Source organism: Coregonus lavaretus, assembly GCF_964263955.1.
Source record: "Coregonus lavaretus genome assembly, contig: HAP1_SCAFFOLD_415, whole genome shotgun sequence".
Lineage (NCBI taxonomy): Eukaryota > Metazoa > Chordata > Actinopteri > Salmoniformes > Salmonidae > Coregonus > Coregonus lavaretus.
In genome coordinates, this window is record NW_028157781.1 from 195,771 (window position 1) to 220,455 (window position 24,685).

The 24,685-nt window shown below is 44.4% G+C and overlaps 2 protein-coding genes across 3 annotated transcripts in view; one reads left to right on the plus strand and one right to left on the minus strand.

The window, feature by feature from the left end:
* The window catches only part of LOC311124938 (receptor-type tyrosine-protein phosphatase-like N), a gene marked incomplete at both ends in the record, with an annotated part of 30,991 nt that extends 29,048 nt beyond the window's left edge, over positions 1 to 1,943 (plus strand). Inside the window, 4 exons of the mRNA XM_084199033.1 lie at positions 152 to 205; positions 619 to 683; positions 841 to 914; positions 1,872 to 1,943. Coding sequence (XP_084055159.1) covers positions 152 to 205; positions 619 to 683; positions 841 to 914; positions 1,872 to 1,943 — 265 coding nt within the window. The remainder of the gene's footprint in view (positions 1 to 151; positions 206 to 618; positions 684 to 840; positions 915 to 1,871) is intronic.
* A 3,325-nt stretch (positions 1,944 to 5,268) lies between these two features.
* On the minus strand, positions 5,269 to 23,359 carry LOC311124944 (dnaJ homolog subfamily B member 6-like). Of its 2 annotated transcripts, XM_084199038.1 has the most exons (11): positions 23,081 to 23,344; positions 16,592 to 16,681; positions 15,715 to 15,824; positions 15,542 to 15,598; positions 15,036 to 15,152; positions 14,740 to 14,841; positions 14,380 to 14,515; positions 14,200 to 14,270; positions 13,129 to 13,689; positions 7,278 to 7,351; positions 5,269 to 6,050 (listed from the first exon to the last, which is right to left on the minus strand). In XM_084199038.1, the coding sequence occupies exons 2-10, from the start codon at positions 16,654 to 16,656 to the stop codon at positions 7,323 to 7,325; spliced, it is 1,248 nt and encodes a 415-aa protein (XP_084055164.1). In that variant the 5' UTR covers positions 16,657 to 16,681; positions 23,081 to 23,344; the 3' UTR covers positions 5,269 to 6,050; positions 7,278 to 7,322. The 2 variants fall into 2 exon arrangements, with proteins under 2 accessions (XP_084055164.1, XP_084055163.1); XM_084199037.1 differs by lacking the exons at positions 5,269 to 6,050; positions 7,278 to 7,351 and having other exon boundaries at positions 11,880 to 13,689; positions 23,081 to 23,359.
* Positions 23,360 to 24,685: the final 1,326 nt, after the last annotated feature.

The following is a 24,685-nucleotide window of genomic DNA, read 5'->3' on the forward strand; positions in this document are numbered from 1 at the left end:
ACCCACCAACCCTCCCTCCCTCTCTCCCACCCACCCACCCACCACCCTCCGTCACTCCCTCCCACCCCCTCTCTCTCTCTCTCTCTCTCTCCCTCCCTCCCTCTCCCCCACCCCCCTCCCTCCCACCCACTCCTCTGACTCCCTCTAACAGGAAGGTGAATAGGTGTTACAGAGGCCGATCCTGCCCCATCATCGTCCACTGCAGGTAAACCTACAGCTCTAACCTAGTTTCTCTATACAGAGGAAAAGACTTAGCCTGGTCCCAGATCTGTTTGTACTGTCTTACTAAACTTCTATGGTCATTTTCATTGACAATGAACCATAGGAGTCGGCTGTACAGCCCATACAGATGTGGGACCAGGCTAGAAGAGACAACCTGTGCTTTATATTCTGTCTGTCAAATCAAACTCCTCTACAATGTACCATTGCTACTGTGTGTCTCTATTGTGTCTCTAAGGAATATAATTATAGAAAGTGCTTGGAACCTCTGGCAATTTGACTGGTAAACTCATTATGCCATCATTGACTTGAATGGGGAGGCCTGTTCTATAGATTCTATATCTGTGGTCTTTATGACATGCTGTGTGATCTGATGAGGTATTTCTCTGTCTCGTACAGTGACGGCACTGGCAGAACTGGAACCTACATCCTTATTGACATGGTCCTCAATCGCATGGCTAAGGGTGAGTCAGACATCTTTGATCTTTGTCAGACATCTTTGATAGTTTGGCCTTGTAGTTTATATCACTAGATAGATACTTTATATAGTATTGTGAATCATTGACTCCATGTTGGTGAAATATGATTTTTCACGTCATAATGCATATTGTGTGTTTCCAGGTGTGAAGGAGATTGACATTGCTGCGACATTGGAACACATTCGGGACCAGAGACCGAGCTTAGTGCACACCAAGGTATGGCCTTCTCAACTACACTGAGTGTACAAAACATTATGAACACCTGCTCTTTCCATGACATAGACTGACCGGGTGAATCTAGGTGAAAGCTATGATCCCTTATTGATGTCACTTGTTAAATCCACTTCAAATCAGTGTAGATGAAGGGGAGGAGACAGGTTAAAGAAGGATTTTTAAGGCTTGAGACAATTGAAACATGGATTGTGTATGTTTGCCATTCAGAGGGTGAATGGGCAAGACAAAATATTTAAGTGACTTTGAACGGGGTATGGTAGTAGGTGCCAGGCAAACCAGTTTGTGTCAAGAACTGCAACGCTGCTGGGTATTTCACGCTCTACATTTTTCTATGTGTATCAAGAATGGTCCACCACCCAAAGGACATCCAGCCAACTTGACACAACTGTGGGAAGCATTAGAGTCAACATGGGCCAGCATCCCTGTGGAACGCTTTTGACATCCTGTAGAGTCTATGTCCTGACGAATTGATGCTGTTCTGAGGGCAAAAGGGGGCGCAACTCAATATTGTTGTTTTTTGTAAGATATGATGAGATTTTTTTAAACAATAGAAAACATACACAAACATCCACATCACACAAACATCCACAACATCACACAAACATCCGCAACATCACACAAACATCCACAACATCACACAAACATCCGCATCATCACGCAAACATCCGCAACATCACACAAACATCCACTACATCACACAAACATCCACAACATCACACCTGCCCAGACCCACTAGCACACACCCCCCATCTCCAGCGCCCACATCACTCTCCGCCACATGGCCTCCTCAGACTGCACCATCTCTCCGTCGCCCACACACACTTTCAACAATTTAGATAATAAAGCACTTTGACCTTTCGATTGTGTTAACGGGCGGAGGATCGGTTGATTTCTCTCTGTATGTCTGACAGTCTCCCTCCCTCTCTGTCTCCCTCTCAGGACCAGTTTGAGTTTGCCCTGACCGCCGTGGCTGAAGAGGTCAATGCCATCCTGAAGGCTCTGCCACAGTGAACCCTGCTATATCTACCACCTCAACCACCGGTGCCACCTGTGCCAACAACCAGGGAGGAACTACATTTCCCAGAGTGCATTGCTATTACTGAAGCCTGGTTTGTGCTGTCTCGCCAACTCCTGTAGTCATTGTCACACCAAGATCAGCACAAACAGATCTGGGACCAGGCTTCTGTTATTATGCTTTCATAACTAAATTAAATGTGGTTTCAAAGAATTCTGTAGATTATTCAGATCAGACAAGAACACTTCAAATGTACGGTAAGGACCCCTTTACAGTGTCTTGTCATTGGATTGTATGTTGAGATCTGCCTCTAAAATACTGTGACTTGATACTGTAACATTTCTCCTTTCTCACTCTGATCCTCAGTCTCAGACACGTCTCACTACAATTACCATCTGCTGTCATGGAGATGTTGCATTACCATGTTCCCTCCTGCTCTGCTGTCATGGAGATGTTGCATTACCATGTTCCCTCCTGCTCTGCTGTCATGGAGATGTTGCATTACCATGTTCCCTCCTGATCTGCTGTCATGGAGATGTTGTATTACCATGTTCCCTCCTGATCTGCTGTCATGGAGATGTTGCATTACCATGTTCCCTCCTGATCTGCTGTCATGGAGATGTTGTATTACCATGTTCCCTCCTGCTCTGCTGTCATGGAGATGTTGCATTACCATGTTCCCTCCTGCTCTGCTGTCATGGAGATGTTGCATTACCATGTTCCCTCCTGATCTGCTGTCATGGAGATGTTGCATTACCATGTTCCCTCCTGATCTGCTGTCATGGAGATGTTGTATTACCATGTTCCCTCCTGATCTGCTGTCATGGAGATGTTGTATTACCATGTTCCCTCCTGATCTGCTGTCATGGAGATGTTGCATTACCATGTTCCCTCCTGATCTGCTGTCATGGAGATGTTGCATTACCATGTTCCCTCCTGATCTGCTGTCGTGGAGATGTTGCATTACCATGTTCCCTCTTGCTCTGCTGTCATGGAGATGTTGCATTACCATGTTCCCTCCTGCTCTGCTGTCATGGAGATGTTGAATTACCATGTTCCCTGCTGTCATGGAGATGTTGAATTACCATGTTCCCTGCTGTCATGGAGATGTTGTATTACCATGTTCCCTGCTGTCGTGGAGATGTTGTAAAACCAGTCATTGTACTCCAGTAGGTATCCATCCATATCGCATAACAGCATGAGGCCCGTGGCTCATACACTTTTTTTATGCAAGAAGACAGAGACCCTGACTATGGCGAGGGTGAAGTGAGTGACATTCTAGTGTATCATACGATCCACCAGTTTCTCTAAGGGGCTGGTGTTTGCCTCTAACATGATTGTCTGTTATTCAACTGGAACTATAAACCCATTGCTTTATTTCTATTCATGTTGTCATGGGACTATTACTGTATACTGACTACCTGAATCATATATATATATATATATATATATATATATATATATATATATATATTAGTGTCTTCAGTGTTACTGTAAAACCTCTGTTATTATTGTAAATAATTCACCTCATTATTTCTTAAATGTTTATTAATGTAGCAAACGTAGAAAACAACTATAAAAATATTTTTAACTCAATGTATGTAATTAAATCTCTATTGTGATGTGGTGCAACAGCATAGAGTTGTCTGACTGTGTTATTTCCTATTCACATCCCACAGTACTGACTAGTAACCATTAGGAACCAATGTCTACATCCCATAATACTGACTAGTAACCATTAGGAACCAATGTCTACATTCCATAATACTGACTAGTAACCATTAGGAACCAATGTCTACATTCCATAATACTGACTAGTAACCATTAGGAACCAATGTCTACATCCCATAATACTGACTAGTAACCATTAGGAACCAATGTCTACAGCTACACTGAACACAAATATAAACACAACATGTAAAGTGTTGGTCCCATGTTTCATGAGCTGAAATAAAGATCCCCACATTTTTCCATACGGACTAAAAGCTTATTTCTCTCAAATGTTGTGCACAAATTTGTTTACAGCCCTGTTAGTGAGAATTCCTCTTTTGCCAAGATAATCCATCCACCTGACACGTGTGGCATATCAAGAAGCTGATTAAACAACATGATCATTACACAGGTGCACCTTGTGCTGGAGACAATAAAAGGCCATTCTAAAATGTGCAGTTTTGTAAAACAACACAATGCCACAGATGTCTCAAGTTTTGAGGGAGCGTACAATTGGCATGCTGACTGCAGGAATGTCCACCAGAGCTGTTGCCAGAGAATGTAATGTTCATTTCTCTACCATAAGAGAAATTTGGCAGTAAGTCCAACCGGCCGCACAACCGCAAACTATGTGTAACCACACCAGCCCAGGACCACCACATCTGGCTTCTTCACCTGCGGGATCGTCTGAGACCAGCCACCCGGACAGCTGATAAAACTGTGGGTTTGCACAACCAAAGAATTTCTGCACAAACTGTCAGAAACCGTCTCAGGGAAGCTCTTCTGCGTGCTCGTCATCCTCACCAGGGTCTTGACCTGACTGTAGTTTGGCATCGTAACCGACTCCAGTGGGCAAATGCTTACCTTCGATGGCCACTGGCACGCTGGAGAAGTGTGCTCTTCACGGATGAATCCCGGTTTCAACTGTACCGGGCATATGGCAGACAGCGTGAATGGCGTCATGTGGGTGAGCGGTTTGCTGATGTCAACGTTGTGAACAGAGTGCCTCATGGTGGCGGTGGGGTTATGGTATGGGCAGGCATAAGCTACAGACAACGAACACAAATGCATTTTATTGATGGCAATTTGAATGCACATACCGTGACGAGATCTTGAGGCCCATTGTCGTGCCATTCATCCACCTCCATCACCTCATGTTTCAGCATGATAATGCACAGCCCCATTTCGCAAGGATCTGTACACAATTCCTGGAAGTTGAATATTTCCCAGTTCTTCCATGGCGTGCATACTCACCAGACGTTATATATTGAACATGTTTGGGATGCTCTGGATTGACGTGTACGACAGCCTAGGGCCTAATGAATTTATTTCAATTGACTTGATTTCCTTATATGAACTGCAACTCAGTAAAATCTTTGAAATTGTTGCATGTTGCGTTTATATTTATGTTCAATGTAGATTACGTTCAGTTGACCTGGTTAAACCAGTGTAAATGCTGTCCCACTGGACACAGACGTCAGTTCAACGTCTAGTTTTGATTGACATTTGGTTGAGTTATCAACTAACGTGAATTCAAAGTGAAATCGACAAACATTTTAGCCATGTCATTGGATTTAGGTAAAAGGTGAAAAAACACAAACATTTCCAAAATTCCTGTACGTTGATGACTTTTTCCAAATCCACAAAGTTTACCATGTTTATTCAATTGAATTCACATTAAATCACATTTGTTGTTGAAATGGAACGTGGAAACAATGTTGATTCTACCAGTTTGTGCCCAGTTGGGTGCTTAGCATAGTCTGGTATAACCAGGCTTACATTCAGTGTAGAGTTTCAGTCTGGTATAACCAGGCTTACATTCAGTGTAGAGTTTCAGTCTGGTATAACCAGGCTTACATTCAGTGTAGAGTTTCAGTCTGGTATAACCAGGCTTACATTCAGTGTAGAGTTTCAGTCTGGTATAACCAGGCTTACATTCAGTGTAGAGTTTCAGTCTGGTATAACCAGGCTTACATTCAGTGAGTGTGGAGGATTCGTTACATAATGCAATTCCACACACATGTAAATATTTGAGCTGCAAATTTATCAGCTTTCAATGAATATAGATTACTCTAGTATCACACACCTTTCCATGGTATTGAAACATGTAGTCATGATTTAAAATGCTTTCCAGGACACATTCTCCTATAAGACACTTTAAAATGCAAATGATTTAATGTAGATGAGTTGTTTTCGATTCAAAATACTTTACAAAGAAACCAGTCTTTCATTTAGCTATATACACACTCACACATAGAAGTACATACATTTGTATTTGTCAGTTTAATTTTCTTTTTCAAATAAAACTTTGAAAAGTGTTGATCAGCTGGTACAGTAAGTCGCGGGGGCGGGGCTGAGAGACAAGGTGCACCATGGGAGATTTGACCTTTGACCTGTTGGGAGCAAATGGATCAGACGCAACGTTAGAACCACAGCAAAGGCTGCTTGGAGCTACAGCATACCTCTCTCTAGTCTACATCTATACCTATCTATCCCAATCTGTTAATCCTGGGTTAACTAGCTACTAGCTATCCTGTTAACTAGTAGTTCTACTACTCAGGTCATCTACTACTCAGGTTATCTACTACTCAGGTCTTCTACTACTCAGGTCATCTACTACTCAGGTCATCTACTACTCAGGTCATCTACTACTCAGGTCATCTACTACTCAGGTCTTCTACTACTCAGGTCATCTACTACTAAGGTCTTCTACTACTCAGGTCATCTACTACTCAGGTCATCTACTACTCAGGTATTATACTACTCAGGTCATCTACTACTCAGGTCATCTACTACTCAGGTCTTCTACTACTCAGGTCATCTACTACTCAGGTCTTCTATTACTCAGGTCATCTACTACTCAGGTCTTCTACTTCTCAGGTCATCTACTACTCAGGTCATCTACTACTCAGGTATTATACTACTCAGGTCATCTACTACTCAGGTCATCTACTACTCAGGTCTTCTACTACTCAGGTCATCTACTACTCAGGTCATCTACTACTCAGGTCTTCTACTCCTCAGGTCTTCTACTACTCAGGTCATCTACTACTCAGGTCATCTACTACTCAGGTATTATACTACTCAGGTCATCTACTACTCAGGTCATCTACTACTCAGGTCTTCTACTACTCAGGTCTTCTACTACTCAGGTCATCTACTACTCAGGTCTTCTACTACTCAGGTCATCTACTACTCAGGTTATCTACTACTCAGGTCATCTACTACTCAGGTCTTCTACTACTCAGGTCTTCTACTACTCAGGTCTTCTACTCCTCAGGTCATCTACTACTCAGGTAATCTACTACTCAGGTCATCTACTACTCAGGTCATCTACTACTCAGGTCATCTACTACTCAGGTCTTCTACTACTCAGGTCATCTACTACTCAGGTCTTCTACTACTCAGGTCATCTACTACTCAGGTATTATACTACAGGGAGTGTTGGAGTGGAGAACACAGGACAGGTTGTGGTGTGGAAAGTAGACAGAGTGGTGAGATAGAGTGACGTAAGGTGCTCAGAGTCTAGGGTGATGGTGGTGGGGTCCTCTAGGGGTGACAGGGAGGAGGATGCCACAGTGAAGGTGGGAGGAGCTGGTGATATTTTGTTTGGGATTTACCTCAGGCTCAGAGGTCAGGGGTCAGATGGGCAACGGCCAATCAGATCAGCCTGTGAAGGCCTGGAAGTCTGAGTCTGAAACAGGAAGCAGGAAGAGTGACACAGGAAGTAAGAAGAGTGACACAGATACAAGAGACCAGAACAAAAGATAAATAAATAAATAAAACAATTTAGGAGCTCGGAAGATCCGCCTCATAGGGTGATTGAAATGTAAAGGTAATTTCCAATTCATCCATATGCCGCTTTTACTGCGAATGCAGTCTCTGCGAACGCAGAAACATTGCCTTAAAATTTCAATTGCGCTTTAGCGCAGATTTTCCATGCTCCGGATTTAATCAGGGCCTGTATGGGGCTGATCTAGAATCAGGTTTACCCTTTAATATCATAATGAATAACAGGGAGGGGCCTGACGCTTTGGGAATACCGGGGGGGACCTGACGCTTTGGGAATACCGGGGGGGACCTGACGCTTTGGGAATACCGGGGGGGACCTGACGCTTTGGGAATACCGGGGGGGACCTGACGCTTTGGGAATACCGGGGGGGACCTGACGCTTTGGGAATACCGGGGGGGACCTGACGCTTTGGGAATACCGGGGGGGACCTGACGCTTTGGGAATACCGGGGGGGGACCTGACGCTTTGGGAATACCGGGGGGGACCTGACGCTTTGGGAATACCGGGGGGGGACCTGACGCTTTGGGAATACCGGGGGGGACCTGACGCTTTGGGAATACCGGAACCAGAAGTGATAAAAACAAAAACAAATGATCCCTTGCTGAGAAGATGGCAAAATAATATATATATATATTATCCCTTGCTGAGAAGGTGGCTTAATAATATATATATATATATATTATCCCTTGCTGAGAAGATGGCTTAAATAAATAAATATATATATATATATATATATATATATATATATATATATATATATATATATATTATGCCTTGCTGAGAAGATGGCAAAATAATATATATATATATATATATATTATCCCTTGCTGAGAAGATGGCTGAAAAACCGAACAAAACTCCAGCAAACACACTGTGACTTGATATGGCTAGCCTCCATAGACATCAGAACATGAATATGGACGGTACCATATGGTTGATGCTAGGTGAGATCGGGCCACCCCAAGGATTCTAACCTAGCATTAACCCTGGTTATGGATGAACTGTGAATGGAGAATACTGTATAGGGTGACTAGTCAAAGAGCGGTGAGCCCATAGAGATGTAAATAGTTTGATCTCTATGGGCGAGCAGATAGAATGACAGGCGTATGCCAAGAAAGTGAGGTTGTGTTGGTAAGCTTTAGGACAGGGCGGCATCTTAAAAAAAGCAAGAAAAGCAATGTACCATCTAATGTAAGCAAGACTCTCCCTTTCTTTTACCATCAAATGAAGCCCGAGAAAGTTATATACCGTAGCATTTCCATTGATTGTGCAACATAGTATTTCTGCCACAATTTGTTTTTGTTTTTCTCAAAAATAGATAAATATCCTGTTCTTTTTGGTTGGCTGCATGACTTTTATTTTTTGTTTCCTGCAGTTGTTGACAAAGTGTAAAGAAACAAGAAGGCAGCGAAGTCATTTTTCCATTTCCTCTAGCGCCTTACAGTCCTGGTCTCTCTCTATATTGATATTGTGTAGATACAGCATATAGAAAGGAGGAGGAGACAGAGGTGCACTTGAAAGAACAACACTCTTCTAGCTGTCTGGATTACATTGTTAATCTACATTACAAATCTTTTGGCTTCACTCACTTTTACTTTATTAACTCCACAGGAAAAACATAACACCATATATAGATTCAAAATAAATCCATGACATAATAACACTGTTATCTCCTCTGTGAAGAGGAGGGGGGAGGAAACTATTTGGGCTGTTTCCAGCGGCACCAGGGTGGTGGTGATATCAGTCTGGCACACACACACACACACACACACACACACACACACACACACACACACACACACACACACACACACACACACACACACACACACACACACACACACACACACACACACACACACACACACACACACACACACACACACACACACACATACACACACACACACACATACACACACACACACATACACACACACACACACACACAAGGTTGTTGAGTTTACTATTACATAAATAAACTCTTCCATGGCCTCCCGTCCCGTTACCGAGGAAGCTGTTTTCCTTTTAAAACATTTCATTGAAGCAAGAAAGAAGGTCTGCACTTATCGGTTCACGTTAAATTAATGAGTGAAGACCTCCCTTCCTTCTTTTACTGTTTATAATATAATATGCCATTTAGCAGACACTTTTATCCAAAGCGACTTACAGTCATGTGCGCATACATTTTTACGTATGGGTAGTCCAGGGGATCGAACCCGCTACCCTGGCGTTACAAGCGCCATGCTCTACCAATTGAGCTACAGAGGACCACAGGACCAGCATTTATAAGAACACAATCTGCAATGCACCTCCTGTCCTGTCACTGAGCACGTTGCTTTCCCTTCAAACATTCCCTTTGACGTTTAAAATGAAAGGTCACTGGGGTGGATCGTATGATTGATTGAGAGCTTTCTAATAATCACTTGGGCACATTTTAAAATGGCAGGAACACACTCTCCATGCACCAGTCACACACACAAAAGGCACTAAACATACATTCACTTAGGTGATTCTGTGTTAATAATATACAATTATAGTCAAATAAATGTTTCAGAAGGACATTCAAAACATGTAGGGTATTTGAGGTGTAAAAAGGGTTCTGAAGTTTGTAATTTTCACAAAAATGTATCAGCCCTACAAAAATGTTCATTCATTATAATCCACATAATAATTAGTATTTCCTGTTGCTGCTGTAGCAAACTGGCTCAAATTAAGATCCTACATCTGTATTGTCCTTATTCTAAAAAGTGCTGTTTTGGACCTCGTTTAAACCAATTTTCTAGAGCCAAAAAATAAGAGCCATCGTAGGTATACTTTATACTTGTATAGTTTAAAAGCCACATAATATAATTATATTCATTTAACATTCGAAATGTTTGTTAACAATTCATATTTCGCTGCAGTATTATATAAATGGAGAGAAGCTGTCAAGCCGTAAAATCTTGTGTCGAGGTTCTGACAAATTCCCTTGGCCTTGAAAAGAAGTCTGTGTCAGGGGCACATTTCATACGGGTGTCTGAAACCCCTTCAAAACACACACGGCACTGAGCAGACGGGACACACAGAGAACGTATGTGAAAGGTTGAAGCACCTCTGATAGACAGCAATCCAAAGCTAGCCAAACAGATGCAACAGTCAGTGAAGATGTAACGTGAGGCACACTTGAGTTCCTGGTGAATACTATCCAACTCCTAGAAGTGGAATGACCAGAAAGGGGAAAAGCCCCTCTGACCAGGGTATCCTGGGACTAAACACCTCCCTCTGCAACTGGATCCTGGACTTCCTGACGGGCCGCCCCCAGGTGGTAAGGGTAGGTAACAACACATCTGCCACACTGATCCTCAACACGGGGGCCCCTCAGGGGTGCGTGCTCAGTCCCCTCCTGTACTCTCTGTTCACCCATGACTGCATGGCCAGGCACGACTCCAACACCATCATTAAGTTTGCCGACAACACAACAGTGGTAGGCCTGATCACCGACAACGATGAGACAGCCTATAGGGAGGAGGTCAGAGATCTGGCCGTGTGGTGCCAGGACAACAACCTCTCCCTCAACGTGACCAAGACAAAGGAGATGATTGTGGACTACAGGAAAAAAAAGAGGACTGAGCACGCCCCCATTCTCATCGACGGGGCTGTAGTGGAACAGGTTGAGAGCTTCAAGTTCCTTGGTGTCCACATCACCAACGAACTATCATGGTCCAAACACACCAAGACAGTCGTGAAGAGGGCACGACAAAGCCTATTCCCCCTCAGGAGACTAAAAAGATTTGGCATGGGTCCTCAGATCCTCAAAAAATTCTACAGCTGCACCATCGAGAGTATCCTGACTGGTTGCATCACCGCCTGGTATGGCAACTGCTTGGCCTCTGACCGCAAGGCACTACAGAGGGTAGTGCGTACGGCCCAGTACATCACAGGGGCAAAGCTCCCTGCCATCCAGGACCTCTATACCAGGCGGTGTCAGAGGAAGGCCCTCAAAATTGTCAAAGACTCCAGTCACCCTAGTCATAGACTGTTCTCTCTGCTACCGCACGGCAAGCGGTACCGGAGTGCCAAGTCTAGGTCCAAAAGACTTCTCAACAGCTTCTACCCCCAAGCCATAAGACTCCTGAACAGCTAATCATGGCTACCCGGACTATTTGCACTGCCCCCCCACCCCATACTTTTTACGCTGCTGCTACTCTGTTAAGTATTTATGCATAGTCACTTTAACTCTACCCACATGTACATATTACCTCAACTACCTCAACTAGCCGGTGCCCCCGCACATTGACTATGCAACGGTACCCCCCTGTATATATAGCCTCCCTACTGTCACTTTATTCTATTGTATATATAGCCTCCCTACTGTCACTTTATTTTTACTTCTGCTCTTTTTTTCTCAACACTTTTTTGTTGTTGTTTTATTCTTACTTTTTTGTTTAAAATAAATGCACTGTTGGTTAAGGGCTGTAAGTAAGCATTTCACTGTAATGTCTGCACCTGTTGTATTCGGCGCATGTGACCAATAAAATTTGATTTGATTTGATTTGATTTGACTGGTAAACTAGTTATATGCTCCAACTCCATCCTCTTAGAAAAAGAGACCGTGTACTTGGCACATGAAATAAATTATGTTGATTGTAATCCCCAGCCTTGAAATACAGACATACTGTCAACAGGGACCATTGTAGATGTATTAGCTTGTTAGTTACATTGTGAAAAAACTGAAGTGGCCATCTGAGAACCCAACCAGACAACAGAGGCAGCCGCAACACAACGATACTGAACGTGCCCTCGGACAACTTTATAGAAATCTACCAGTCAAGGCACTGCACAAACTTGAAAAGGAACAGAAACATCATATCTTTAAGCAATAAGGCCAGAGGAGGTGTGGTATATGGCCAATATACCACGGCTAAGGGCAGTTCTTAGTCACGACGCAACGTGGAGAGCCTGGATACAGCCCTTAGCCGTGGTATATTGGCCATATACCACAAACCCCAGAGGTGCCTTATTGCTATTATAAACTGGTTACCAATGTAATTAGAGCAGTGAAAATACATGTTCTGTCATACCCGTGGTATACGGTCTGATATACCACGGCTGTCAGCCAATCAGCATTTAGGGGTCAAACCACCCAGTTTGTCTTCTACAGTATACTTTATTATGGTCATTGTCAGCATAACACAGGGGTCTCCTGTCTGTGCTCTGCCCTGAGCATCACACTCACTCACTCATCACTCACTCACTCACTCACTCACTCACTCACTCACTCACTCACTCACTCACTCACTCACTCACACAAACACACACAAACACACACACCATTCACTCAACACACACACACCATACACTCAACACACCATACACTCAACACACCACACAGCCACACTTATTTTTCTTCTTTACTGTGTTGCTTCTGGTGGCTTTAGCTGCAGGATCCCCAGTGCCTCCCTGCTCCTGGAGGTGGTTGAGGAGGTGTGTAGGAGGCTCTGGGACCCCCTCTGGTAGCGCCCTGTGGTCCAGCGGCGAGGGGCTGCTGTGTGGTGACATGTCCCCTGATCTCTCCTCTGATGCTCTGGGCTGGCCTGGGTCTAGGTCTAGGACCACCCTCCCCACCCCAACCCCCGCCTCGCCCCCAACCTCACTCTGAGGCTTCCCCACCTCTTCCACCACCACACCCCCAGCACCTGAGATGACGTCTGCTGCTGAAGCCGCGACGGACACTCTCTGCTGGGAGTCCATCTCAGACAGGCTGTAGGCCAGGGCCATCTGGAGATCTTCCTCCTCCTCTTCCTCGCTGGGGACGTCAGGGCAGTGGAAGTAGGGGGCTGAACTGAAGGAGCGCTGGGCCATAGACCGGGGGCCAGAGCCGGGGCTGGGTCGGTGTGGATGGGTCTGGGTCTGGAGCTCCACTGGTACCATCCTCTCTGCCTGCTTCTGGAGGTGTTGCCTGGGTGTGTGTGAGGGCTGGCCAGAGCCGGGGCTGGGTCGGTGTGGATGGGTCTGGGTCTGGAGCTCCACTGGTACCATCCTCTCTGCCTGCTTCTGGAGGTGTTGCCTGGGTGTGTGTGAGGGCTGGCCAGAGCCGGGGCTGGGTCGGTGTGGATGGGTCTGGGTCTGGAGCTCCACTGGTACCATCCTCTCTGCCTGCTTCTGGAGGTGTTGCCTGGGTGTGTGTGAGGGCTGGCTGGGGGGCAGCTGGTCTCTCTTGCTGAGCTCCAGAGCCAAGGCCAACTCATCCTCCACACCTGGGGGACAGGAGGGGGACAGGAGGGGGACAGGAGGGAGACAGGAGGGGGACATGAGGGGGATGGGGTGGGACAGGAGGGGGACAGGAGGGAGACAGCAGGGAGACAGGAGGGGGACAGGAGGGGGATGGGGCGGGACAGGAGGGAGACAGGAGGGAGACAGGAGGGGGATGGGGCGGGACAGGAGGGGCACAGGAGGGAGACAGGAGGGAGACAGGAGGGGGATGGGGCGGGACAGGAGGGGGACAGGAGGGAGACAGGAGGGAGACAGGAGGGGGATGGGGTGGGACAGGAGGGAGACAGGAGGGAGACAGGAGGGGGATGGGGCGGGATATGAGGGAGACAGGAGGGGGATGGGGCGGGGGACAGGAGGGGGACAGGAGGGAGACAGGAGGGAGACAGGAGGGGGATGGGGCGGGACAGGAGGAAGAAGAACACAGACACATTCCTGTAAGAACAGTTGAAAGGGGACTGGATGAGGGAAGGATGGACACAGAGTGGATGATTTACCATTGATGAGCACTGTCTTCAAGACCCCGTCTTCCTCGATCTCTGTTCTCTCCTGACCGTTTTCTTTGATCCTGTCGGATCAAGAACAGGAAGTAAGTAAAGAGAAGATTCCCTAAAACACACTTCAGTGGCCATACAGAAAACCGAGAACAGAGAGAGAACAGAGAACAGTGAACTGACTTCTTGGTGGTAGTGCGTTTGCCATTGATGACGCGCGTAGAAGTGGAGACAGACTTGAAATTCCCCATCCCTCCTCCCATGCTGTTCACCCCATCCATTCCTCCCATGGAGGACGAGAAAGAGGTGAAGTCATGCACTGTGAAAGAGGAGTGAGGAAGACAAGTCAGATAAACTAAACAGTGAATGGAGCTGATATAAATGTGTTATTACCGTATTATTATCGGTTGTGACCCAAATGGCACCCTATTCCCTATATAGTGTACTATTTTTGACCAGAGCCCTTTGTGCCCTGGTTGAAAGTAGTGCACTACATAGGGAATAGGGTGCCATTTGGGACACAGACATTGTGTTTTTACTGACCTCCAGCCGAGGGGAAGGAGAAGAATCGGCTGGGGCCGAGCCTGGAAGCGCCAGGATGTCCATGGAAGCCACTCTGCATCCCTCTTCCGAACGCAAAGTCATCTGGGAGAGCAGTCAGAACAAGGAGGTAATGAGACACAGGAAGAGGTAGGATAAGTAGTCTTCATGTAGCTTTGTATGAACTGCTGAGACTCTCAGACGGACTGGTTTCCCGGTCAGATTTAGCCTTGACTAAGAAGCAGCACATGAAGACACAGGATACTTTTTAAGGACCATAGGATATTGGTCAGCCCCACCGAAGAAATTGGCGAAAGGATCCTGGCCTCCGAAGAATTCCCGAAACACTTCCTCTGGACTGCGGAATGTGAAGGTGAACCCTGGGAAATCTTCCGGAGCGGGATGGCTACTCGAGGCTGGAGGGAGGGAGGGAGGGAGGGAGGGAGGGAGGGAGGGAGGGAGAGAGGGAGGGAGGGAGAGAGGGAGGGAGGGAGGGAGGGAGGGAGGGAGGGAGGGAGGGAGAGAGGGAGGGAGGGAGGGAGGGAGGGAGGGAGGGAGGGAGGGAGGGAGGGAGAGAGAGAGGGAGAGAGGGAGGGAGGGAGGGAGGGAGGGAGGGAGGGAGGGAGGGAGGGAGGGAGGGAGGGAGGGAGGGAGGGAGGGAGGGAGGGAGGGAGGGAGGGATAAATAAATAAATAAATGAAATTTGATTGATAAATATGGACACTACCAACATGGCTGATCAAAAACAGAGTAGAAAATAAAAAGCACAAAACCACGAAAGATAAAACAGATTGATTCCTTCCACCTGCGTTGTTGGGCATTCTGTCTTCACCATAGGTATCATACACCTCTCGCTTGCTTCCTGTAAAGACAAGGAGACATTATCTGACTGTTACTAAACACCAATTCCACAGAAGAGTAGAGCAAGGGGTAATAATTACGTTAATAACAGGTTTAACAGGTTGTGGTATCTCTTACGGTCTGACAGAACTTCGTAGGCCTCAGCCAGCTCCTTAAACTTCCCCTCTGCCTCCTCCTTGTTGTCTGGGTTCTTGTCCGGGTGCCATCTCAGAGCCTGCTTCCTGTACCTTCACATTAGACAAGATACAGGTTATTATTCCATTGCAGAGCCTACTTCACAATATCCGGTGCCGGAGACAAAATCTGAGCATTGAGCTAAAAGATTGAATCGTCGGTATCTCAATGCCCCTCCAGAAGGGAGGAGGGAGGTAGGAAGGGAGAGATAGAGAGAGAGAGAGAGAGAGAGACAGAGAGAGACAGAGAGAGACAGAGAGAGAGAGAGAGAGAGAGAGAGACAGAGACAGAGACAGAGACAGAGACAGAGAGAGAGAGAGAGAGAGAGAGAGAGAGAGAGAGACAAGAGAGAGAGAGAGACAAGAGAGAGAGAGAGAGAGAGAGAGAGAGAGAGAGAGAGAGAGAGAGAGAGAGAGAGAGAGAGAGAGAGAGAGAGAGAGAGAGAGAGAGAGAGAAAGATAGAGAGAGAGAGAGAGAGAGAGAGAGTCCCAATGGACATCCAGCCAACTTGACATAACTGTGGGAAGCATTGGAGTCAACATGGGCCAGCATCCCTGTGGAACGCTTTCGACACCTTGTAAAGTCCATGCCCCGACGAATTGAGGCTGTTCTGAGGGCAAAAAAAGGGGTTGCAACTCAATATTAGGAAAGTGTTCTTAATGTTTTGTACACTCAGTGTAAATCCACTTAACTCTATCAGATAAACCATACCAGTATTAGCCTAAAGATGATATCTCATGTAGCCTATATAGGCCTATTTTAGAGTGGAAAGAGACAGATTCTACAGTAGGATGAGTCCTTGAATGAGTAATTTACTTACGCCTTCTTGATGTCCTCCGGAGAGGCATTTCTTGACACTCCCAGAATGTCATAATAATCCACCATGGCTTCTTCACTCACCTCACTGCAACTGTTGACAACAACACAATCTCATCAGAGGAAGATACACTGCAACATTTCTCAAAGACCACATGGATGGATCTTTTAAAGCCTCATGTCATCTTATCTTGTAGCATATTGAATAGCCAATCAAACTGATTAGTAGAACTGTATTACCCTGTCATCACCCAGGATTTGTGGTTCTATAGTCATACTGTTTATGTAGTTATTGGCATTTTTGTCTTTATAAACAAATAGCTTCACACCATGTTTAAAACTATCATGATGATCTCATGGACTGTCAGTCATAGCTAAAAGTTGATAGTGGAAACAATTCCCATTCGTCAGTTTACCAAAACAAAAGTGATATGGTCAGGCTGTTGAAATTACAAATTGGGCCTTTAACAGGTGGGCTATATGACTTGTGAGCTCATTGATAACAATATGATAACAACAACATGATAACATAGGGCTGGGCGATATATCGAATTAATTAGGTTAAATCAAATGTATGTTTTCGCGCAATATTACAAATACCTGAATCAAGGTTTTAATTTTTGGTTTGTTTTCATGTCTTTTTGGTCTCATCTCCTTCACTCCTTATGTTCTGTGACACCAAGCCCCTCCTCCTTCTGTGCTGTGACACCAAGCCCCTCCTCCTTATGTGCTGTGACACCAAGCCCCTCCTCCTTCTGTGCTGTGACACCAAGCCCCTCCTCCTTCTGTGCTGTGACACCAAGCCCCTCCTCCTTATGTGCTGTGACACCAAGCCCCTCCTCCTTATGTTCTGTGACGCTAAGCCCCTCCTCCTTCTGTGCTGTGACACCAAGCCCCTCCTCCTTATGCTGTGACGCTAAGCCCCTCCTCCTTCTGTGCTGTGACACCAAGCCCCTCCTCCTTATGTTATGTGACACCAAGCCCCTTCTCCTTCTGTGCTGTGACACCAAGCCCCTACTCCTTATGTTCTGTGACACCAAGCCCCTCCTCCTTATGTGCTGTGACACCAAGCCCCTCCTCTTTCTGTGCTGTGACACCAAGCCCCTCCTCCTTCTGTGCTGTGACACCAAGCCCCTCCTCTTTCTGTGCTGTGACACCAAGCCCCTCCTCCTTCTGTGCTGTGACACCAAGCCCCTCCTCCTTCTGTGCTGTGACACCAAGCCCCTCCCCCTGCCACTCACAACAAAGATGAAAGATCACTTCTTCCTCTCTGACAACAAGCAGTTTAAACTCGCTATTTGCATTTGAGGTTTGGTCCAACAGAATCGGCTGAAACGCTTAGTTACATTATTTTACTGTAATAGAGGAGAACTTAACCTTTGTAATGATACCCTTTTTATGTCTCAACTCCCAACATGTAGAACAGAGCAGACCCTACTTCATTATTGCCCTTTTTTTTTTTACACTTTTTTGGAGGGTTTGAAATTAAGATCCTTTGCTGTGGAGAAGGTCATTTCCGGGCATTGAGCTGACATGGAAATTAATAATATACAAAATATTTAGAAAATTTAAAAAGCTAATCTTTCCCTTTATAAAATTCCCCTAAATGTCATTTTTAAGCTCACATTTGTTTTCACTATGCATTTGGGAAGCATTCTCCTAGCATCCGGCAAACCCAGATTTGTCCGTGGGACTGCCAGATGGTGAAGCGTGATTCAGCACTCCAGAGAACGCGTTTACACTGCTCCAGAGTCCAATGGCGGCGAGCTTTACACCTCTCCAGCTGACGCTTGGCATTGCGCATGGTGATCTTAGGCCATGGAAACCCATTTCCCGACGAACAGGTACTGTGCTGATGTTACTTCCAGAGGCAGTTTGGAACTCGGTAGTGAGTGTTGCAACCGAGGACAGACAATTTTTATGCACTACGCGCTTCAGCACTCGGTTGTCCCGTTCTGTGAGCTTGTGTGGCCTACCACTTCGCAGCTGAGCCATTGTTGCTCCTTGACATTTCCACTTCACAGTAACAGCACTTAGAGTTGACCGGGGCAGCTCTAGCAGGGCAGAAATTTGACAAACTGACTTGTTGGAAAGGTGGCATCCTATGACGGTGCCACGTTGAAAGTCACTGAGCTCTTCAGTACGGGCCATTCTACTGCCAATGTTTGTCTATGGAGATTGCATGGCTGTCTTGTCTCCCGAGTGGCGCAGTGGTCTAAGGCACTGCATCGCAGTGCTAGCTGTGCCACTAGAGATCCTGGTTCGAATCCAGGCTCTGCTGTAGCCGGCCGCAACCGGGAGACCAATGGGGCGGCGCACAATTGGCCCAGCGTCGTCCAGGGTAGGGGAGGGAATGGCCGGCAGGGAGGTAGCTCAGTTGGTAGAGCATGGCGTTTGCAACGCCTAGGGTTGTGGGTTTGATTCCCATGGGGTATGAAAATAAAATAAAAAAATAATGTATGCACTAACTGTAAGTCGCTCTGGATAAGAGCGTCTGCTAAATGATGACGTAAATGTCTGCTCGATTTTATACACCTGTCAGCAACGGGTGTGGTTGAAATAGCCGAATACACTCATTTGAAGGGGTGTCCACATACTTTTGGCCATGTAGTGTATAATAGGATAACTTGTTAATCTGTGATAATTATTGCTGTTCAATGGTCATTCCAATTCCACCATTAGATTCTAGATTATTCTTTTTTTACAATGCCTTATGAGCTTAGTTGGCTGCAATCTAGTTGTATTACTGTATTAATACACTGTTAGTGGGCTATTAGTCTAGTTGGATTACTGTATTAATACACTGTTAGTGGGCTATTAGCCTAGTTGGATTACTGTATTAATACACTGTTAGTGGGCTATTAGCCTAGTTGGATTACTGTATTAATACACTGTTAGTGGGCTATTAGCCTAGTTGGATTACTGTATTAATACACTGTTAGTGGGCTATTAGTCTAGTTGGATTACTGTATTAATACACTGTTAGTGGGCTATTAGCCTAGTTGGATTACTGTATTAATACACTGTTAGTGGGCTATTAGCCTAGTTGGATTACTGTATTAATACACTGTTAGTGGGCTATTAGCCTAGTTGGATTACTGTATTAATACACTGTTAGTGGGCTATTAGCCTAGTTGGATTACTGTATTAATACACTGTTAGTGGGCTATTAGCCTAGTTGGATTACTGTATTAATACACTGTTAGTGGGCTATTAGCCTAGTTGGATTACTGTATTAATACACTGTTAGTGGGCTATTAGCCTAGTTGGATTACTGTATTAATACACTGTTAGTGGGCTATTAGCCTAGTTGGATTACTGTATTAATACACTGTTAGTGGGCTATTAGCCTAGTTGGATTACTGTATTAATACACTGTTAGTGGGCTATTAGCCTAGTTGGATTACTGTATTAATACACTGTTAGTGGGCTATTAGCCTAGTTGGATTACTGTATTAATACACTGTTAGTGGGCTATTAGCCTAGTTGTATTACTGTATTAATACACTGTTAGTGGGCTATTAGCCTAGTCGGATTACTGTATTAATACACTGTTAGTGGGCTATTAGCCTAGTTGGATTACTGTATTAATACACTGTTAGTGGGCTATTAGCCTAGTTGGATTACTGTATTAATACACTGTTAGTGGGCTATTAGCCTAGTTGGATTACTGTATTAATACACTGTTAGTGGGCTATTAGCCTAGTTGGATTACTGTATTAATACACTGTTAGTGGGCTATTAGCCTAGTTGGATTACTGTATTAATACACTGTTAGTGGGCTATTAGTCTAGTTGGATTACTGTATTAATACACTGTTAGTGGGCTATTAGCCTAGTTGGATTACTGTATTAATACACTGTTAGTGGGCTATTAGCCTAGTTGGATTACTGTATTAATACACTGTTAGTGGGCTATTAGCCTAGTTGGATTACTGTATTAATACACTGTTAGTGGGCTATTAGCCTAGTTGGATTACTGTATTAATACACTGTTAGTGGGCTATTAGCCTAGTTGGATTACTGTATTAATACACTGTTAGTGGGCTATTAGCCTAGTTGGATTACTGTATTAATACACTGTTAGTGGGCTATTAGCCTAGTTGGATTACTGTATTAATACACTGTTAGTGGGCTATTAGCCTAGTTGGATTACTGTATTAATACACTGTTAGTGGGCTATTAGCCTAGTTGGATTACTGTATTAATACACTGTTAGTGGGCTATTAGCCTAGTTGGATTACTGTATTAATACACTGTTAGTGGGCTATTAGCCTAGTTGGATTACTGTATTAATACACTGTTAGTGGGCTATTAGCCTAGTTGTATTACTGTATTAATACACTGTTAGTGGGCTATTAGCCTAGTCGGATTACTGTATTAATACACTGTTAGTGGGCTATTAGCCTAGTTGGATTACTGTATTAATACACTGTTAGTGGGCTATTAGCCTAGTTGGATTACTGTATTAATACACTGTTAGTGGGCTATTAGCCTAGTTGGATTACTGTATTAATACACTGTTAGTGGGCTATTAGTCTAGTTGGATTACTGTATTAATACACTGTTAGTGGGCTATTAGCCTAGTTGGATTACTGTATTAATACACTGTTAGTGGGCTATTAGCCTAGTTGGATTACTGTATTAATACACTGTTAGTGGGCTATTAGCCTAGTTGGATTACTGTATTAATACACTGTTAGTGGGCTATCAGCCTAGTTGGATTACTGTATTAATACACTGTTAGTGGGCTATTAGCCTAGTTGTATTACTGTATTAATACACTGTTAGTGGGCTATTAGCCTAGTTGGATTACTGTATTAATACACTGTTAGTGGGCTATTAGCCTAGTTGTATTACTGTATTAATACACTGTTAGTGGGCTATTAGCCTAGTTGGATTACTGTATTAATACACTGTTAGTGGGCTATCAGCCTAGTTGGATTACTGTATTAATACACTGTTAGTGGGCTATTAGCCTAGTTGGATTACTGTATAATACACTGTTAGTGGGCTATTAGCCTAGTTGGATTACTGTATTAATACACTGTTAGTGGGCTATTAGCCTAGTTGGATTACTGTATTAATACACTGTTAGTGGGCTATTAGCCTAGTTGGATTACTGTATTAATACACTGTTAGTGGGCTATTAGCCTAGTTGGATTACTGTATTAATACACTGTTAGTGGGCTATTAGCCTAGTTGGATTACTGTATTAATACACTGTTAGTGGGCTATTAGCCTAGTTGTATTACTGTATTAATACACTGTTAGTGGGCTATTAGCCTAGTTGGATTACTGTATTAATACACTGTTAGTGGGCTATTAGCCTAGTTGGATTACTGTATTAATACACTGTTAGTGGGCTATTAGCCTAGTTGGATTACTGTATTAATACACTGTTAGTGGGCTATTAGCCTAGTTGGATTACTGTATTAATACACTGTTAGTGGGCTATTAGCCTAGTTGGATTACTGTATTAATACACTGTTAGTGGGCTATTAGCCTAGTTGGATTACTGTATTAATACACTGTTAGTGGGCTATTAGCCTAGTTGTATTACTGTATTAATACACTGTTAGTGGGCTATTAGCCTAGTTGGATTACTGTATTAATACACTGTTAGTGGGCTATTAGCCTAGTTGGATTACTGTATTAATACACTGTTAGTGGGCTATTAGCCTAGTTGGATTACTGTATTAATACACTGTTAGTGGGCTATTAGCCTAGTTGGATTACTGTATTAATACACTGTTAGTGGGCTATTAGCCTAGTTGGATTACTGTATTAATACACTGTTAGTGGGCTATTAGCCTAGTTGGATTACTGTATTAATACACTGTTAGTGGGCTATTAGCCTAGTTGGATTACTGTATACACGGTTTATGTTTTGCCTTCAACCGGTGGGATATGACTCATGAAGTCATGTATTAATTGACAATGACTAATGCTATCATTCAGAATGGAGCGTTCTGTAGCCCGTATCAATCTATTCCGCACCAACACAATAAACCGCTGACCGTGCGGCCTGTAAGGTAAACTCATGTTGGACCGTCCACGGGTATTCCCCATTGATGTTAGCCATACGCTTTGAGTTCTCTGGAAGCCCGACAATATTATTTGGCTATTTCCAACTCGATCTCCCGAGACGTGACATCCGACAGCTGCCACCAACTAACAGACACACACGCGCGTCGGCAGCCACTCGGAGGGTGTTAGATTGAAATGATACACCTTCAAATTGGTGTTTCAGACTAGACACAATGTTTCAATTTTAAGACGTGGACACATTGTAACTAAATATTGCCTAATATGGTAAGCATGTAGGCTACGGGCTACGGTAGCATTGGAATGGCAATGTATTGGTTTGGACTGAACTGAAAGACAAAGACAACTGCTGGTGGTAACGTTAGTCAATATAATTTGGCGGAAAGTCCAAAGCAACAAAATAGGCCTAGCATAAATGGATAATGTTTATTAATAAACTACTGTACCTTTTTAGGAGTACCAGCGAATTCTTTCGGTCTCCGTCTCTCTCTTCTTAAAATGGAAATTAATGATTGTGTAGAGCTTCTGGAATGCACTTCGTGACAGGCGCACACAAGCGGGTCCACCGGTCCACGGAATAACACAATATCGGTATACCTAAAGGATATTATATATTTAACGTTATGAGTTGCCCGTATTCCTCCGTAGCCTGCCTCGCACCATAACTCCGAAGTCCCTCTTACTTCTACCGCTCGCACTTCTCTCGCCTTACCTCCCCATGTTACGTCACAATCAGCTGAGGCAGAGAGCGCCGTGACGAAAACAAAATAGAACGTCTAGAACATGCCAGTGTTCCCTCCCTGAATGCCCAGTGCATTGTGATAGATGGACGCCTACAAATTACTTGATAGCAAATTTGACCATTACTACCCAAAAATAGGCATTTAGTCAACGAACCCAACACAAGGGAACATAACTGAACATGATCTATTCATTTTATACTAGAGTGAATTCATAGTGGTTTAAAATGAATTGACAGCTATATGTGCTTCTGTAAACCATTAGCTATATGAAAACGTTGTGTGCAATGGTTTATTTCATTGGACACTGTGTTAACAAACCTCCAAACGAGCTTCAATGCCATACAACACTCCTTCTGTAGCCTCCAACTGCTCTTAAACACTAGTAAAACTAAATGCATGCTTTTCAATCGAACGCTGCTGGCACCCGCCCACCCGACTAGAATCACCACTCTCGACGGGTCTGACCTAGAGTATGTGGACAACTACAAATACCTAGGTGTCTGGTTAGACTGTAAACTCTCCTTCCAGACTCACATTAAGCATCTCCAATCCAAAGTTAAATCTAGAATCGGCTTCCTATTTCGCAATAAAGCCTCCTTCACTCATGCTGCCAAACATGCCCTCGTAAAACTGACTATCCTACCGATCCTTGACTTCGGCGATGTAATTTACAAAATAGCCTCCAACACTCTACTCAGCAAATTGGATGTAGTCTATCACAGTGCCATCCGTTTTGTCTCCAAAGCCCCATACACTACCCACCACTGTGACCTGTTCGCTCTTGTTGGCTGGTCCTCACTACATATTCGTCGCCAAACCCACTGGCTCCAGGCCATCTATAAATCACTGCTAGGCAAATCCCCGCCTTATCTTAGCTCATTGGTCACCATAGCAGCACCCACCCGTAGTCTGCGCTCCAGCAGGTATATCTCACTGGTCATTCCCAAAGCCAACACCTCCTTTGGCCGCCATTCCTTCCAGTTCTCTGCTGCCAATGACTGGAACGAATTGCAAAAATCTCTGAAGCTGGAGACTCTTATCTCCCTCAATAAATTTAAGCATCAGTTGTCAGAGCACCTTACCGATCACTGCACCTGTACACAGCCCATCCGAAATTAGCCCACCCAACTACCTCATCCCTATATTGTTATTTATTTTGCTCTTTTGCACCCCAGTATCTCTATTTGCACATAATCTCTTGCACATCTAGCATTCCAGTGTTAATACTATTGTAATTATTCTGCACTATAGCCTATTTATTGCCTTACCTCCATAACTTGCTACATTTGCACACACTGTATATATATT